At 41.4% G+C, this 19,284-nt stretch overlaps 1 protein-coding gene across 2 annotated transcripts in view; it reads right to left on the minus strand.

Annotated features, from left to right (window-relative positions):
* gpr158a (G protein-coupled receptor 158a) overlaps positions 1-19,284 on the minus strand; it is an 80,757-nt gene that overhangs the window by 30,514 nt on the left and 30,959 nt on the right. For both annotated transcript variants that reach the window (XM_023949969.2, XM_023949968.2), the window contains exons 3-5: positions 14,674-14,776; positions 8,740-8,972; positions 6,150-6,218 (exon numbers count right to left, since the gene is read on the minus strand). In XM_023949969.2, the coding sequence (XP_023805737.1) occupies positions 6,150-6,218; positions 8,740-8,972; positions 14,674-14,776 (405 nt within the window). The remainder of the gene's footprint in view (positions 1-6,149; positions 6,219-8,739; positions 8,973-14,673; positions 14,777-19,284) is intronic.

Consider the following 19,284-nt stretch of genomic DNA (forward strand, 5'->3'; position numbering starts at 1 on the left):
TTGTCAAAAACTCATTTCCAGCCCTCTTTTTTTTTTTTTGCAAACACCTTGGGTGTGAATTCCAGAGAATGAAAGAGCAGAAAAAAAGGGGGGAGTGGTAACAGCAATAGATCTGTTTTTAAATGAAAGCTGACACTCCCGCCACATGGGAAGGGCAACTTTCTGGAGGGGGGGTAATGGCTTCTTCTCCTTCTGCTGCTCCCTGAGGGCTGAGTGTAAATTACATCCAGCTTGGCCTCGGCACAGGCAAGACTGGAGCCACGTGGCGTCTGCCTCCTACAAATCCCTTCCCTCCTCATCGCCACTTAGATCCTGAGAGATTTCCCATCGTGCCGCGACACGGCGACACGCATCAGACGGAGCCGGCCGCGTGCCACACGCCGTGTCAGCCATCTTTCTCTCCTCCCGCCTCGAACTTCGTCTTCGTCCAGGCCTCCCCTGAGCTGCAGAAGCTTCAGCTTAGTTACCGTTTGAGACGGAAGGAAAGCTGAGAATGAAGGAGAGTGCTGTGAAAAGCACAGAGGCTCTGTCCAAATCTAGTTAAGTGAGATTGAAAGTGCAGAGCAGAGGGGATGGAAGGGAGAGCAGAGCAGAGACTCACGGCCTGTCAGGTGAGGGGGCTTTGTCATCTGGCCAGACTTTGTCTCATTAGCCCCCCGATGTGCTGTGAAGCCCCACGCCACCTGCCTGAGTTAGGCTCAGCGGGCGCACGGCACAGGGTTCAAACCCAGGTCATAAAAGTGGAAGCATGGGATGAAGGATGAAGGCCGTCTTCTTCAAGGAACCACAGGAACTCCTTCTAGATTTCTCTTAATAATAATAATAATAATAATAATTGGTACTTTATTTATCCCACAATGGGGAAATTCTTCTCTGCATTTGACCCATCCCCTGGGGGAGCGGTGAGCTGGGGAGGCAGTAGCATTAAGGGTCTTGCCTAAGGGCCCTCACTGGGTGATGTTAATTGCTCGCCATTGATATGGTAATTGACCCAGTACCATTGTTTACCCCGCTCCAGGAATTGAACCCTGGATTCCTGCATGTTAGCCTCTCACCTTACCAACCGAGCTACCCAGCCATTTTAAAACAGCTCTTAAAATGACCTTTTGGTATTTTATATTCTTTTTAAACTCAGAGTTTGGTGAAAAACACCACCGTTTCTTTCTTAAAATCTATTTTCTGTTGAAATCTATTTTTCTCTGTGAGCAACCAGCTTCATCAGCAAAACCCTTTTGTTGGATTGATGACTGTCCTCTGGACGTCCATTCAGCCCAAAGTCTTCCCCATAAAAACCACTCCGATCGTCTTTTGATCTACTTTAAAGCCTTCCCAGTGGTCTTTTCATTATAATGATACCGTTTTTAACCGAAGTCAGAAAACCTGTGTCGTTTTTTAGAAGATAGTTTCTGCAGAGCGGCGGGAGTTCTTCAGAAAGTCACGAGTTGTGGGTGAGACCGTTGGTGGGGCGTAAGCCTGCCCACACTTCCCCTCATCCATCTGTTTGCAGCCTATCCCGCTAGCGTACCGTCACTCACACCCCAGGCTAACATTACCTGAATGGAATTTTAATCCTAAATGTCTTTTTTTATGTCCTCCATCATCAGAAGAATACATGTCAAAAACATCAACGACACCAAAGTGGGTCTTTGACGGCGTTTTCAGGAGTTCTCTAATTACCGTAGCTGCTAGGATGCGACACCGTGGGTTTCCAGCACATTCTTTAATTTTCGAAGACACCGAAGTTCAAATTTGTATCATCTGTGAGTTAAAATTGAAAAAAAATAAAGGCTTAAAATATTTTAACTCATGTGATACAAATTAGTTTTACTTTATTTAAGTCCATTTGTCTCAACTTCTTTAAGGGCATTAATAAAAATATTAAAATATTAAATATTAATTTAATTTAGACTTTAATATTGTTGTTTATTGTACAATTAAGGTAGTTTAAATGATTTAGATACAAATATTCACATTTTAAACTTCCTAAATAGATAAAAACAAATGAACTCATTGTTTTTATTAATTTCTATAGAACAGAAAAGCACAGATGTGTCCCATGTCTAATGTTTACATTACTGCATATGATTGTGTTAGCAGCAGAGGAGGGGATGGTGATACTGATGGAGAAGAAGTCTCATACTGAGCTCATATCCAATTACAGACTTCCTGCTACATTTTAAACATCATGCATTTGAGAAAAACCTGATTTCTTTTCATCCGATTAGACTAAATGTTAGACTTTCCTTTAGGAAATGTTCACTTTCAAATCAAACGTTTCTGTTTTCAGTGACCTTCATCAACACCAACTCATTTTTGAGTCTTCACGTTCACACAGATCTGGGTCCAACGAGCAAAAGTCGCCACACAATCAAGTCAGACCAACAATTTAAAAAGAAAAAAAGAACAAAAGTGAATTTTCTTAATGTTAAAGCAGTTGGTTTTATCTAGAGGTAAAACGATTCCTTTTTACAACAATTTCATAATAAACTGTTTATGAATTCCTAGTCGGCATCCATTCATTTAGAGCTAAATTGTATTTTGTTTTTTTCATCTTTATTTATCTTTATCCAAACCTTCAACCAGTGTGACTCAGAGAGAAACACCTGGAGACTGAAGAGTGCAGGAATACCTTTCCAGATAAATGAAATAACATTTCAGTCCACTGCTGTTTTTCCACATCACAAGAGTTTTTTTAGTATTATTCTTTGAACATTCTGCCTCATCCTGCAGATGCTGGTTCTGGTATAAACTCCAAATAAGAAAACAAAAGTACAAAACAAACTTTCTGATTTGAGAGTTTGCTGTCGAATTGTCATCTAAAAAAAACGAGACGTATCATCTGTGCCTGACTTGGCGGTAGAGGATGAGGAGCCTCGTGAATCTTCATTCCGAGCGTCACCTGGATCCCTGAACAGACTAAGCAGGGCAGACAGGCTCATCCATGTCCGACATCTTGAATGACAAATTGCAGAGCTCATCTGTTCTATTCCCGTAATTGCAGAACCGGTTTTGAAAACAGCCATCTTTGGCTCTGCCGTTATTCTGCCTCCTCCTCCTCCTCCTTTCTTTTGGTTTCAAAGCTGAAGTTATTACACGTGACACACTCAGGGGAGAGAATGGGAGAAGGAATTGCATTACCGCTCAAAGCAGAATGCCAGGGGAGCAGGAGGAGATGCATGTCCTGCTGCTTAATAACAGAGGAATTATTTAAAATAGAAGCAGCAGAGGAATACTTCAGCTTCTATATTTAGATTGGGAGTGAAGCCCCCCCCGCAGCCTCGGTTTGGGTCGGATTCGCAACAGAGACGTTCAAATCTATCAGGGTGGAGATCAATCTACACAAAGAGATGCTATTTTAAACACGGCTGTGCCAGGATTTATACTTTCAAAGCTGGATCAATTGCAGCAACAATCACAGCAGTAAAAAAAAACCTGAACTGAGATATGCCATCTTTGTTCTGCAGCACTGACACAACCCACAACCTTTTTTTTCTTTACAAGACTTCTATTTTTAGCATCCGTTGTCATCGCCACACCAGCTGGGGGCAGAAATATCCTCTGCTCTTCATTCATTCACCGAGCGGTAATCTGTCTCTCCAGCTCGCTTTCATCTTCCAAACTTCAAGCGTTATTACCTCCTCTGAGCTCGGCCCGCTAAATTGCATTGATTAGCCGGCTCTAAATCAGCTGCTTTACCGACGTTTACTTTGTGTTGCTGCGCCAAAGCATAAAGTCCTGCATGATTGCAACTGAATTGTAATTATCTGATTCCCCCTGACTGCAAAGAGGAAGGAATAATGTTGGATGGAGGTAAATTGATGGTTGTGTGGGTGCAGAGTCTAATCATCTGCAAAAATAATGAGGTACCACAGGCAGCGCGGAAAAAATATCACTGATCAACAAGAAGTTCACTGATTATACATTTCCACTGTATTCTGCTCGATGACTGACTTAAGGCTTGGAGAAGCCACAGTGAGTCAGGAATTCAGACCATTTATGACCCATTTGATAACCAACTCTACCAAAGTCTGAATCCGGAGGTATAAATGGACGCTTTGGCAGACCCGGATTTATGCAGCAGATGTGTATTAACTAAAAGGAAAAGGTTCAGCGGTTGAGACGTTCTCTTCTTATTGGGACACAGTCGGTCTGAACCGAAACCATGCAGATTCATGTGGATTCAGAGCAGGACAAGTGGAAATGAAGACGCAGAAAATGAGAAAGAGGTTCAGAGGCTGCAGATGCACCAAAGAAAACACCAATTATTGATATTTTTGTCCCAAAGGTCAAGATATAAAACTTGATCTTAAGCACAGAATCCAGTTGACCAAACTGACCCCAGTGTTAATAATATTTAATATGGACTCAGCTTCATGCGTCTGAGTTATCCAAAACACTGATGTGTAAACCAACATGTTTACTTCTCAGACCACAACTACATCAAAGAAATGACAGATAATTACATTTTTGGGGGGAATTACAGTGGGATTTTTTTTTTAGCTTTTTATGAAATCCACCAAAAATCAGCAATACCATTTTTTAATGAGTTATAGGATTACTCAAACGGGGTTTCAGGAAGCACACGTCAGCCGTTCCGGCCTTCAGAAATACACAGACATTGTTGCTCACAACAATGTTAAGATGCAAAAGTAATGAAAAATAACCTTATTCACCCACTGCCTCTCATTTGATCTGCATTTTTGACACGCTGGAACTGGAATATAGAGACATTTTCTAAAACTAATTTTTGTCAATACAGCAAATATATGAAAAAAATAAAAGAATAAATAGATCAGTTATTCTCACCATAAAGTTTTGAAAATTAACAAAAACTTTTTCTGTTTTTGAGATTTCATGAAAGCAGCCCTTCTACTGCCTCTAGTGGAATGATGATGAACTGCAGCGGGGAAAACGCGGAGCAAGGAATAAACAATGATTTTTTGAAGGGAAGGTTATATCGTGCTAACGAGACCAGGATCAAATATGATACGAATGGTTATATTTAGGGTTAAAGGGCTTACACAGACAGGAAAGAGGAGATTTGTAATGAGGGAGCATCTTTAATCTTATTTTATTTTATTTCATATTAAAACAAAAGCAAACCCGTTACAGTGAACCAAACTAGGAAAATGTGAAAATTTCTGGAGCCTTGAATTCAGTTTGTTTTCAGTTTGTGCCAGCCACATTTTTATCATTTAACATATACTGTCTGTGAATTTGACACGTTCAAAAAGGAGATATTGAAGGCACTGACCTCTGGACTATCACAGCGGTGTGCATCAATCAATCTTTTGGGGTCAAAATGGTTTAAAAAAGTTTCACCTTCTAACACGGAAACTTGATGGAACAAATTGGCACATAAATTAGACCATCATCAGCATATCAATAAAATGAAATGCTGTGGCTCTAAAGTAGGAGGGGGCAGTCACAGAAAGGAATGAAGGGCTTAGAACTTGACCCTGTGGAACTCCATAGACAGTCTAAATACAGAGTCCTTCAGAGATTGATTTAAAAATATAAATATGGAATACCTGTAGATACCCGTGGAACAATTAAAAAACCAACTTATTTAACCTCGGAGTCCGACATTTTGTCCTGAATACTTTGTGTCCAAACACATAAAATGATGAAAACACAGATTTTCATATTCTTAGCAAGTACATAAAAAAATAAAAAAGTTAAAATTCCAGAATGAAGCTTCATCTGCTGCTGAAACATACAGAACTATGTTTCATTTCAGTTTTCTACATTCTGAATTAATGTAGTGACCAAAAGATCAAGTTGGAGCTGTTTGGCAAAAATCTTTAACTGAAACAGCTGCAGAGTTTAGACTGACTGCAGAGGACGAGGAGAAGTTTACAGTGATGAAGAAGTCATGAGGGGCTTCATATGTGAGAGGCAGGCTCTGACACCGTCAGTCAACTACAACTCAACTCTGTTCAAATCTGTTATACACACAGGTTTTAAACCACAGTTTTGAGAACTTAAGGAACTAAATGATGCGATTTATGAATCCACACGTGTTCCGTCTGTTAAATGAGCCTTTAGGACGCGTTTGAAAAAGCAAAAGAATGACTTGCGGGCTTCAACCGAACATCTTCAGCTCATTGAAAATGGAAATGATCGGCACAGAGGAGCAGGTGTCTTACCGGGAAGTAGAGAAGCAGAGCTCCACACAGAATGGCCTCCAGGAGGACGAGACCCGATGCTCTGATACTCTGCCAAAACAGAAACATGCATCTCTTCACAAACGGTGAAAACATGCAGGACCTCTCACAAAGCAAGCCTGCAGCACATCGACTTTCTGAGAAGCCAGAGCCTCCATTTGACTGTATGGGTGCCTCACTCTCATATAAAAACAACAAACTGCTGCTGCGAAAAACATTGAACATGAAGACATTTCTGCTGCTTTAAGACTCCGGAGAACACCAGTGAGAGGCATCATTAACACGTGGAGAAACCTGAAGCAGAGGAGACCAACAAGAATCCAAAGAGGACTCTTCCAGGATGTCCACAAAGAAGCAGGAGAGAAGAGCAGGTCTCACTAAATTCAGTGCAACATTTAAAAAAAGGGACTTTTGGAATTTTATACATGAAAAAAATCCTCTATAACCCACAAATTGTGGATTTATTCTGCAAAAACTGGATCTTAAATAAGCAAATTACCCTTTGTCTCAAGAAAATATGTCTCTTTTTAGGTCTTACAAAAAATAATCTTATCAAAAAACGTTTTCAATATCAAAATACTCTTAGTTTAATAAAGTATGTCTTTGTGACTGGATATTTTGTCTTAAAATACAAATTTTTGAAAGGATTATTTTTCATTAGCAGATTTTCTTTTGCTTATTTGAAGAAAATTTCAAATTTAAGGATTATTTTACTTATTTCTGGGGCTATTTTCACAGTCTGTGAGTGCTTTAATTGTGAAAGTTTCTCAGCTCCAACCTAAACTAAACTTTTATCGTCTTTGAGATGTTACAAATCTTTTTCACATTTGAGTTAAATGTTGTCTTTAAGGAGAAAACTACAAAAAAACATTAACATTTTAAAAAAAAGTAACTTGCAGTCTTTTACTTTGTTCCATTTTTTAATCCCTTCTTCTTTGTCATAATCAGAGTTTCTAAACAACAAGGCGTTCACTCTGCAGGAAGCTCCGGTCCAAAAGCAGAACATCATTCTGTTCTCCTGGTTCTTATATTTAACAGAACAGAAAGCGGCGAAGGCTCCTCCCTTTAGGGTTTATTTTTCTTATTTATAGATGGATTTCAGGCACTTTGCGTGCACCTCTTGTGCAAGTTGATTAGTAGCATCTCATCCTGAAAATGACAGCTGCTTGAGGGGCTTTCAGGGAGCAGACGTCAGCCGTTCCGGCCTTTAGAAATGCACACAAAAGAAAAGCACAAGTCCCTATTTCTATGAAAGTAATGTATATCTTATCTAATGGGGGGGGGGGGGGGGGGGGTGCCACTGAGGTGATTTTTACCAATACGGAGGTGCACTTCTGTGTTAAAGATAAACGAGAGACTCCACGCCGTTTGCTTGAATTATTGAGTTTATTATGAATTATTGAAGAGGTGAACTTTCCCTCTAAAATGATGTTTCGGATCACCTAGCATAACATTTAACTTATGTAAAAAGATAATGCCAGACGAGGTGTGCATTATCAAAAATTCATGGACGCCGTGACGCGTCCACACACACCATGGTCTTTTACAAAATAAATACTTACTCAATCAATTTTTTGTACTTTACTCCTGTTTTTTTTTGTTTTTATTTTTTTAAACAAAAGGGGCAGACTATTTGACACGTGGTGCGACTCGTTGTCATGGTAACAGCCTCAACTGCAGCGGTAAAGGAATGCGATACGCTGATCGCCGTGATCGCTTAAATAAAGCATCAGTTCACAGAGAGTTCACCAAAGTTCACCTCTTACCTCCTGATGATGAAGCAAGTTTGTTTCAAAAAAACCAAGCCTGAAATATAAATGCGTCAATTCTCGTGTCGTATTTTCCTCTTCCTTACATGTTTGATGTTTTTTCCCTCTCCTTCAAGTGTTCTTAGCATTTTCAGGCCAATACTGTAAATAAAAAATTGTTCTTAATGTTTCGTCAGGTGAAATAAAGGTTTCTGTCTATTTTCTCTTTTGTTGCATCCCGGTCTTCAAAATGATCAAATGAACCAAGCAGCTTTGAGGAAACTACAGTTTTTTTTTTTTTTACTGTCTGCTGTTGCGATAAACTGTGGAATAAGGTATAACAACCTATGTTTTTTTATTTGTTTAAAAGATGTTAATAATTGCAGCACTAGCTGGCGTTTGGCCGGCGCAGTGATACAGAACATTCAGGCTATGTGACCGGTACTTCTTTTTTAGTTGTGGTGTATCATTTTAACCTGCAGCCAATCAGAATCCAGCATAAATGCCACTTTCCTCCGCTGCTGCACAGCGAGGTCATTGCAGGATCTGTAACCGTCACCGTGACACACCACGTATCAAATAGTCCTTTTCTTTTGAAAAACTATTTAAAGGAAAAAATACCAAGATAAAAAGTACTAATGAGTGATTTAATATTTCTTCCATAAGAGACCATAAGTGGGACAACGAGGTGCCGTCGTGGAGCTTTCACGAAGTTTATTCATTATTTGATAATGGACACCTCAAAGGCCTTTATCTCTTATTTAAAGGAAGTTTAATCTTTTCAGCAAAGTATGTCAACTTTTTTCGTCGTCGAGAAGACCTACTTTGTTCCTGCGGAAGTGGTAAACCAGAACCATGCTGACAAAGACGACCAGCATGCAGAGGCACTGGAAGGACAGCACGGCCAGGCGCAGGACTCCGTCCTCCGGGGCCACGCAGGGGGTGTCGTCCTTACACTCGGCGCAGCCCTTCTGGCACGGCACGCAGTGGCGGGAGGACCCCTCGTCCTCGCGGGCACCTCCTCCTGCAGCGGCGGCGTCTGCTTTCCTTCCCGACTCTGATGGGGGAGACAAAAACCACATCCGAGCCGTCCGCCTCAGTGAGAAACATCTTTCAAAAATCAGTTTTCTCTACGTTTTTCAAACCACAGAACTGATCATTACTATATAGAAAAGAGGACAGAATAAGAGATGAAGCAAATCAATGTTGGCTGGTTTGTTTTTATGGTTAATGTGAACCCTTTATATCCAATCGTGAGAACCTGGTTTAATGCTATTTTTGAGAAAACTTGGTTGAATTGCAGCCGGACTGAAGTTGCAAACAAGCAGAGAAATGTTGCAACTAATGGTGAAAGCCTCACAAGTACTAGGTTAACAGTTGACTAAAGTTCTCCAAACTATCATAATGAGATTTTGCAGTTAACTGAAAACTCTCTCTTTTTTGCGTCCAGTCAATGTTTGCGTTAGTGATTTTGCTGCCGATCCCTGACTTGTGTCTTTTTGTCTCACTCCAGATGTTCTGGTGCTTTTGTGTCTCTGTTTGGCTCTTTCTGGTGATGGCAGATGTTGATCGGGTCCCTTGTTCCCTCCACGTTGCAGTGATGACTGGGGGAATCACAAACCAAACTCCTGGATAAATAAACGATCAGGCTCCGTTTGGTGTTCATTTTTAAAGCAGAGCTCTATATGTAGTGTTTACATGTTTTGGCCTGCTATTACTCTTCAACCGTGTATGCAAGTCGTGTAATTACAGCGAATTCTGAAGCAGCAGTGAAGTGTTTACGCAATCAACTTAAATGAGCTGATTCTGTCCGCTGATTGAGATGTTAACGATAGTAATTACATCTTAAATGTTAACAATGAAGAAAGATTTGTATTACAGAGTCAGACTACTCAATCCATTCTGCGCCGGCCTCCTGCTACTTTTCCAGAAACCCTGTGCGGCAGGATGAGTTCATTGGTCACAGGTGTAGCTACTCCCATCCTGGTGCTTTTGTGGGACTAAGTTGCTTCACGGGTTTCTCATCTGCTCTGCCGCTGAACAGCGGCGTCTCCTCTCCCCCCTCCCTTGCGGCTGCGCAGGCGCTCCTGGGACTTGGAGGCCTTTTGGGACTTGTGAACATCTACCCCTCCCTCGCTTTCTGCAACAGTGACCGACAGGTACTCAAGTGGAAGATTTTTTATTTATCTTTTTGCTTTTGTTGTCAGACTTTGTAAATGCATGTGAGTGGGGGTTTTTTGTCTTGTTTTTGCTGAGTGACCAGCTCTGTTTGCAGGTAGGCTCGAGGTCCTTAATGGTTTTATCCTGTGTTTTATTTATTCTGTCTTTTGAAATTTTTATACTAAATCTCTTTTAAATTTGGAACCACGTCTCCACTTGGTTTGAGCCACCATTTTACTAGTGTGCCTTAACCGCTCGTGTTGCCACACCTGCCTGATTTGCTGCTGGTTACCTGGATCAGGTGTGTTTAGCCAATAAATAGCTTCAACGGCAGGTTGGTTGGAAAACATGCAGGACACCGGCCCTCCAGGCCTGGATTTGGACACCCCAAATTGGAATTGATGCCTTATAAAATAAACTGGAAGAAGCAGTTGGTGCAGATCTGGAAACTAGATAGAGATGAATGAAATGACTGGGCCAGAATAAGGATCACTGCCCCTTCTTCTGTGTTTGGGTCTTTCCCAGTTTGAGGAGCGGGCGACAGAAGCAGATGTGGAAGCAACAGCCGTTTAATTTTGTGCGCTTATTGAATTTCCTGCTCCTACAGAGAAAAGGTGACCTGGGTACACAGGAGCCGATACGTAGGGCTTTTCCTTCTTTGACCCAACAAGGAGTCATCGACATTGTGTCAACACAGCGGAGGGATCTAGGTGTGCGATCGTGAAAGGTAAACCATGCAGCCTTTTCAGCCGCTGGCGCGTCACACGAGGAGGACGACTCTGCAGGACACAGGGATTTCCTCTGGGCAAGGACAGAAATGAAGAGTGTGTTTTATCACGCTCAAGTTAAGCCCAAGATCCACCCTGAATGTTGCATGAAAAAGACATGAATATTGGGTAAATTAGGGAAAAAAACGAGTTAGCTGCTTCCTGGTTTGTATAGAAATCCCTTGAGAAACTTCCATATGGCTGGATAGATAAGGAATTTTGGACTTGTCTCAGAGATTTGCAGATTCTTCCTCTAAAAAGAAACTGGCCTATTTTCAGAGCTGCGACATCATTGATCCTTCAAAGGGATTCCTTATCTCCATAGAAATGAGTCACATTTATCTCATTTTCTCAAATACGTTTGGTAAAATCTTCCTCCTCAAATGACGAGGATGTAACATCACAGACGCAGCAGAATGAGACAAAGCGGCGTTGAGGATGTCTCTCCGTGGATTTAGTGGCCGCGCGGTGGCAGTTCTCCGACCAGGATGCCTTTCCTCTCTAGTAGTGTCGGGCTTTTACTCAAAATAGTTTAGCCGGAAGACTTTTGATTCACTCTGTAAGAAGTAATGGAGGGAAAGGAGGGGTAGGAAGCTAAGCAGGTGGAGGAGAAAATGTTGGGTGAAGTTTGGGCAGAAAGTCAAAAAAAAAAAAAAAAGCGTAAAGATGTGGAGATGGCCGTCTTTTAACAACGGACAGTAAAATAGCAGAAAATTAAAGCTGTGAGCAAAATTTTATGGCATACAGGCAGACGCTTCCCACCCCTTCCCTGGCCGCCCCTCACTCTTCTGCCCCTGTCAGCCCGGACAAATTCCCTTTTTCAAAATGGCATTTTTCTGTTGATTCATCTCCATAGCAACCATTTGATGTTTTAGTCTCCTGGGGGTGACAAACAGATCTATGTAATATTTAGAAGAATCTCCAAAAGTACATTTTTGGATTTCCTTGGCAACGGAGGTCTTTAGTTAACAACGCCCACATTCCTAATATGTTCATATCGTACGTCATATTGTTTTGTTCAGCTTGAGCCCTGGATTCATGTTTGCAGTTTTCACCACATTTCATAAAAAAATGCGCGGGCAACAGGGGAACGCCACATGTGTGAGCTCGCCACCCTAACGCCGTTCAGAATCTACAAACTCCAAAAGCAACATTTTTCCCTAAGCAGCTTCCCAATGAAGCTCAGATACGTTCAGCTGGGAGGCGATCGATCGAAATCCCAAATTATGTTAGTGGAAGTTAGTAAAGGTCTTTTTTGGAGGGGGGGGGATTCAAGATGGCGGCTTCTTCCCAACATCAGGTGTCAACAAAAGTCCAGTTGTGGTTGTAGACTGAAACTGGTGAAGTGTGTGTGAAATGCTTAATGCTTTTCTATACTGTCTAGAAACGTGAAAATCACCAAATTTCACATTTTGCCACAACCTCCAAGCTGTAGATCCCATAATACTTTTAAAACCTTGTTTGGATGTCCTCGGCAGGTATGTTTTAGTTTCATTCTGTGTATTTTTTCAGAGACTTTTGGCCCCACACATTTTTCTGACTGTTGCTCCCGCTGGGGTGTCATTTATTTATTTATTTGGGGAGCGTCTTGTCGTTCTTCAAGCCAAAGAACTATTTTCACATTTTGGTGAGTTTTTGGTGTGTGGCGTTGGTGCAATTTTCGCTCAAAAGATGCAGCAGGAAAGAAGAACTACGAAAACAATCTGGTCCTTCAGTCCAGGAGGTCTGCAGGACATAAACACGTAGCTGAACATATATTCCTTGTGTCAAAACAATGAACTCTTTGAAAAAGTGAAGCCGGATCAGTTTTCAGCCTGGAAAGTGGCGGCTACACCCGAAAAATTGTTTGGGAAAGTTACCTGAAGCTGGCAGAGATGCTGAAAGGTAGCCCTCATAAAGTTTTACATTTGAATTTTAGCTTATTTTTGCCGCCATGCTGTTTTTTCTGCTTTGTTTCAGCTCACATGCGAGCACAGTTTTAAATGACACAGGTGCATGTCCGTCCCCAGCAGAAAGGAGCTCTCACGGCTCAGAAGAGCTCTTCATGTCGGCGCTGCATCATGTGATGTTTGCAGGTTGGATACAGAAGCCTCTTATCTCCTATGAACATCGACCTGCAGGCTGCGACCGCTCCATTGTCTGTGTATTAACCTGCTGTTGTTCCCATTTCACTATTTATGAAATGTGTTGCTGACACGTCTGTGCGTTTCAGCAGGTTGTGATACGGCAGCATTATTCTTTTTTTCTACTCGTGTGGAGGTTGTCCGTCTCATTTTCTTAATTGTGGTATCTTTTGTGTTCGTTTTCTTCAGTCATGCTCGTCTGTCCTATTTTCTTTCCCTAAATTTACTTCCTGTCCGGTTGGCTTTTTTCAGACATGAATGTTTCTCATCCACCCTCACTTCTTCGTATCAGCCTGTAGTTTCCGTCCCTTGCTTAAATCTGCTTTTTTTTAAAACAAATTTAGACTTTTAAAGGTTTAGATTATTGTTTAATAAGATTTTACATCCAAACATCATCTCGCTTTACTTGGGCTCCGGTCACACAATGTGTAAATGTCTGGACTGCCACCGTGCGACCTGGAAATATGTCTGGTCGCCCACTGACTGATGTCAACTTATAGAGAGAACTTATAGAGAATAGTGACAGTAGCTTCTGTCCATTAAATCAACGAATCAAACATAAAGAAAGTTACAAAATCGTTTTTTATTTCAGCGTTGAAGTTCAGGAACTCTGAGAAACTGAAAACCACGTTTGCATTTTTGTAGAACATTAGACGTTTTCCATAATATGTCACGTTAGAACTACAGTAAAATACAAAACTGGCATTTTTAAAACCATTGAAGAACATGTCAAGCTTTTTTCCTGGCCTAAATTTGCTGTCTGTGCATGTTTGGTCCTAAACCAAAGAGCTGCTTTGTGTTTTTCTCACAGCAGTTTTTTGTTTTCCTCATCCGTGTTTCCGTGTCTCAGATTCCTCTCAAACCCAGAAAGCGTGAAAACGTTACGTCTTTGACCAAAATAAATTGAGACTCGATTAAGACAAAAATGAGTATAAGTCTTTTTTAGAATTTGAATTTTTTGCAAAGATTTTAAACCCTGTTTTGAAACGTTAAAGGAATTTGAGCAGGTTTTCAGTTGTTTTAACTTCTCTTTGCTCTTTCCAAGCTTTTCTCAAAATCAACACAGTCAAAGTCATTTTGTCTCATGAAGCACTAAGATGTAGAAAAAAGGAAATTATTACTAAAATAAGTCAAAATCATTGTACTCCAAACTCCTAAAGAAAAACATAAATTTGCATATTTGATTCTGTATATTTTGGTTCCATTTTAAGGACATTATTTTATAATAAAAGTTAGACTGGCATTTATTGACATTATTTTGGAGACAAACATTTAGATTTGAGTTGTAAGAATAATTTGTTACGGCCTTTTGATTCCTGCTCTGAGGGCAACCACTGGGAATTCTGGGAAATATTTGGGAACACTAGGTTTTTAAATGAGAGTAAATCTACCAAATCTACCAAAAAAACAATTTTAATTTGGTAAATTTCCACATCCTTTGCTGAAATGTTATCCCAACTACAGGTTCAAATCTGTCTCTTGTTTTGAAATTCAAATTAAATTGTTTTTATGTAATTAGTTGTTATATTAAATATTGTGTTTGGGCTGATGTGTTTCTGCTCAGCTGCTTATCTACAAAGATAACTTAAAAATATATTTTTGTGATCACAGGGTGATTTTTTTATCCTCAAAAATTGAAAGAAAAAATAATCTGACATGTGTGATTACTTAAATTTGAAACATGCAGAACAAGCAGACTGGGACTTACTGGTGAAGCTGTTGACCGCCACTCTGCTGGGATGGTAGAATCCCTTCTTGCAGTGGCACTGGTACTTATCCAGCACAAAGCCATGACCACGCAGCGGCAAACACTGGACAGGAAATACAACAACAAAAAAACACCTCAGTATGGCTAATCTGGCAGTGGGGGCAGTTGCCAGCCGGAGACGATCGTCATTTTCAAACCTGAAAGACAATATTTCAGAGTAAAAGGCAGAAACTGAAGCTGGATGTGCTTCCTGATGATGCTGAAGGAGGATTGAGAAGGAAATGAAGTTTAGGAATAAACTTACAGCCCAGTTTGAAGCAAAAGTTCAACACAGAAAAAGAGATGAAGAAAAATCCAAAAGTCTGAAACCAGTTAAAGAAAAGGAGAGAAAACCCCAAAGAGGAGAATGTGTTTCTTCTTTAAAAATGCTCAAAATACCACAAAACTCAATAAAGGGATTGAATAATCAAACAAAACCAAAACATATTAACATTTTTTATCAGAAGTCAGAGTCTGTCTCCTCTTCTGGTCACCGGCGGGTGCAGTGTCCAGAGCACTGAAGCCCTTCATCTCCCAGCATGCCCTGCGTGCACTTCCTGGATGCCGCACACCTGACTGTCATTCCTCATCAGCCACAGCATACGTAAGCACGGAAGTATTGTTTGTGCCACTCTGCCTTCATGACCGAGTGTTGTATCTGGACCTGGTCTTCCGTCCCCTGACCCTGGCCTGGATTTTGACTATCCGGTCTCTCCTCTGATGATCTTATGCCTGTTATTGACTCCTGCCTGCCTGAGCCTTTTAGCTGAGCTAATAAACCTGTTGCATTTGGATCCAGCCGTCTGCCTGTTCTTGTAGAGTTTATCTATAAATACCAAGAAAAAAGTTAAATTTAGGATTTTAAAAAGTATATAAAGGTAAATATAAAACTAATTTACCGCAATGGATGAAAATTCACAAGTATTTTTTTTTGTCTTAGTAAAAGCAGAAGAATTAATCTTTTTTTCAATGAACAGAAAAGCCTAAAAAAATAACAAAAATGAAATAAAACTGTGTCTGATTTTTCCATTTTGACCCCTTTCATGCTACAATGCTGGAGTGGCTTTCATTGTCAAATACGTGCTTTAGAGGATCTAATCATCCATTTTGACTTACTTTTGAAGCATGAACTACCAGTTTTGACCTACTGCTTTGCCTTTGTGCTGCTGACTTCCCATTTTGAGAGAGTGACTGGCTTTTAGCATCTAACACGTTTTGCAGTTTGCACTAATTGTTTTGAGAAACGCCGTAGCCGTGATGCAAACTTTAGTACCGTTTGTGAGAGGAAATGCACCAAAGCGACTGAGAAAAACTGTAGGTGAGGAAACCAAAACTTTGACTTTCTTCTCTTTTTCTTTCCAAACTTTTTCACGATTTCTTCCAAGTACAGATAATAAGTTATGACTCCCTCGACAGGACGGGCGACTCAGCAGCAGCGGTCCTCCGCCTGATGCTTGACGAAGTGAAGTGTTTGTGACCTGACAGAGGTCTGGAGGCACGGCCGGCAGCGACTAAATGAAGCAGCAGCGGACACGGTGATGCTCTCCACCGCGGACAGGACTCTGCAAGCATTAGGGAGCTATTTCTGACAGTCGAGACCTCGTGAAGAGGCCGGCCAGGACCCAGAAGAGCAGAGGAATTACCAGCTCACCATCCAGCAGACAAACTCCACTGAAGAGTGTCTGAAGAGGCGCAGAACTAATTAACCAAAATAGACTTTTTTTAGACCCTGCATTGGTCAAAAAATGCTAAAATGTTTCAAAGGTCCAAGATCATCACAGAGAAACAGCTTCTGCTCCTGATCTTCTCCTCTAAAAGTCACCTGTATCGCTTCAAATGGGAGTCCTTTAAACGGCTGAGCTGCTGCGGGGTAGGAAGGGCAAAACAAGGTCACACCCAAACCTATCAGATGTAAACAAACTGTGTTTAACCCTAAAATCACTTTGTGCTTTTTGGGTTTTGAAAGATTCATCAAATTCACCAAACTGTTGCATCATTTCCCTAAACTTCACTCCAGACTTTCCACACTGTGGATCCATTCGGATCCAAATTTCAAAATAAAATACTTAAATGGGCGACAGATGCAACAAAGTTATGGATGGATGGATGGATGGATGGATGGATGGATGGATGGATGGATGGATGGATGGATGGATGTTCAGTACCCATCACACAGACATAAAGGAAAATTGAAAGTAAAGAATTGATAAATAAATACTGTTTCCTAAAACATATAAAAAATATATATTGAAATATAATTATGCATTATACACTCTTATAGCAGCTGAGATAAAATATCTAAATGTGATGAAAAATGACTTTTTCCTGAGAGGCAGGTTAATAATAATCTAGAGTCTCCATCGGTGACTCTCCGATGAAATGATCCTCTGCTGGATTTTAGCTACTAATGCAAATTTTGTATATATTTCTGCTTAATTGTGTTGATAAAAACAAGCTTTAATTATTACACTGATTAGAGCTCGGATCACCTTAACTTATGCTCTCATTTCCAGTCAAACTTCCTGTTTTTTCCATCCCTTCATCAGTCTGTCATGCAGATTTTTCTGATTCATCTCCTTTGTGCATTTTTCCACACTTGACTTCCGGACTGAAGCCACTAGCAGATTAGTTGCGACATTTAAAGATTTGAGAAAGAGAGCCAATCCTGACACAAACTCTCATTTGATCAAAGTGGGACTCTGTTCATGCGCTCCTTGTTGGAGAAGGAAAGATTTTCTCGTACGTCTGAGATTTTTGTTGTCTACTTCACATCGTTTCTCAAAAGTAGATTAAGGATTTTCATAGTTTGAAGGATCAGAGCAACGAGCTGCAGGCTTGTTCCCATCTGATTTGGGGAAACAGGAGTCATGCTTCGGTTGATCCTTATTCTCACTGACATTTCTCCCTTAAACAAACTTTTTTTCACCGAAGCAGCCTCCTCTATAGAACAGGAGGTGCAGGTTGCTTTCTGCAGCTCAGGCTCTCGTACTGCTTCTCCGGCTCTCCTCACACATCGTGACGAAGAGTCTTCCAGCTCTCAAAGCAGTTTGAGGTTTGGGCGAGTCCGTCTTGGGTCACATTTGCTGCCTTGTGGGACATTCAGGGTGAATCTGTAAATCCTGGTGTGCAGCAAACCAGAAAGATGAAACATGTCTTAAATATGAGGAGTGGTTCCACACGGCAGTAAGTTTGGGTGTCACATAAAATGCTTTGTCTTCTGAGGTATTTGGTTTGTTTTAAAGAAGTCTGAAAGCGTACAACGTGCAGCTAACTCTGCCTCAGAGATTGTCTGGATTTCAGCAGTTAGTTTAAATTCAGCTGAATGTGTAAAATGCCTCACCAGGTTGGAGCTTTTCGTTTTGATTTAAGCTGCTGACTGGAGTATTTCTGCCCAAGAATGGCCTTTAAATGGAGCCACGGCAGGCGGCAGGAAGCTGGTTTCCTCTCTGATTTGCAGACAGTCGTCTCTTCAGGACGACTGGGGAGCTACAGCCTCTGCCTGCCATCGGTGATCTGCCCACATGACTGAAACGCCAGGAGACAGGTGCGTGTGCAGGTGATTTTGCATGTTTCCCCGGTGCGTGACGGCGAGCCAGGAATAGCCCTGACAGTACATTCTGATCCCGCCCGCCGCACTGGCAGAGGTGAGGGATGCTGAATGGGAGAGCAGCTCGCCGCCCGCCGTCACTCACGTGTGATCTCAGCCGGGAGCTTCTCCAGCAGATCCCGGAGAACTGGATCTGCTGGAGAAGAGAAGCTCAGCTGAGACACTTAAAGAGTCTGACTTTTCCCAGGTAATTCCAGAGATGTTCCTCTTAAGTCTGCAGTAACTCAGAAAAACTAAATGTTATTTTAGCAAAACTTGAGGTGCATTTTTAGGAGGCAAGTAACTTTAAAAAAAAAGGAGGTCTAGAACTTCCTTTGTTGTTATCTTCAACCACGTTTTGATGCTGCAGCTCCTCCTTTGTGCTGCTCAGCATTACGTTTGCATGATGGAGCTGGAAGTATGCTTTTTGTAGTCCGTTTCTGATTATTTGTAGTTTAACTCGAGTGGCGTTTCATCTTTCGCGTTTTTGCAGAAATGTTGAATCAAACTCTGGCGTCTCCATCTTCTGTTCTCCCGTCTCCTCTCCTGAAAATACTTCAGTCTGAGGATATTCTGGGGTTAAACTCCATCATAACTGATGGATGGAGTGGGTTGTGTAGTGGGGGTCTGTGTGGAAAGAGTCTGAATCTTATTCTTTCATGTCTTTGTTCTACGGGATTTAAGTGATGGACTAAAGAGAAAACTGCCTTTTACAGCTCTGACCTCCTCTTCCTTCCCCTCCTCCTCCTCCTCCTCCTCGCTGTCTGTCTGCAGAGACCAGTTAATGTGTGCTTCCTCATCAGCAGTCACAAGCATCAGACACATTTCCAACACCTACAGCCCCCCTCCAACCCCCACAGTCCCTGCATAATCAGCTGTGGCAGCTGTCAATCACCTCGCACACCCTGACACGCTAATTGCCATGGTGACATGTGTGTGGCCGCCAGCGAAGGCCTTTTTTATGGGAGTGCGTCATGCTGTCAGAG

The sequence above is a fragment of the Oryzias latipes genome, chromosome 20 (assembly GCF_053564925.1).
Source record: "Oryzias latipes strain Hd-rR chromosome 20, Olatipes_Hd-rR_3.1".
Lineage (NCBI taxonomy): Eukaryota > Metazoa > Chordata > Actinopteri > Beloniformes > Adrianichthyidae > Oryzias > Oryzias latipes.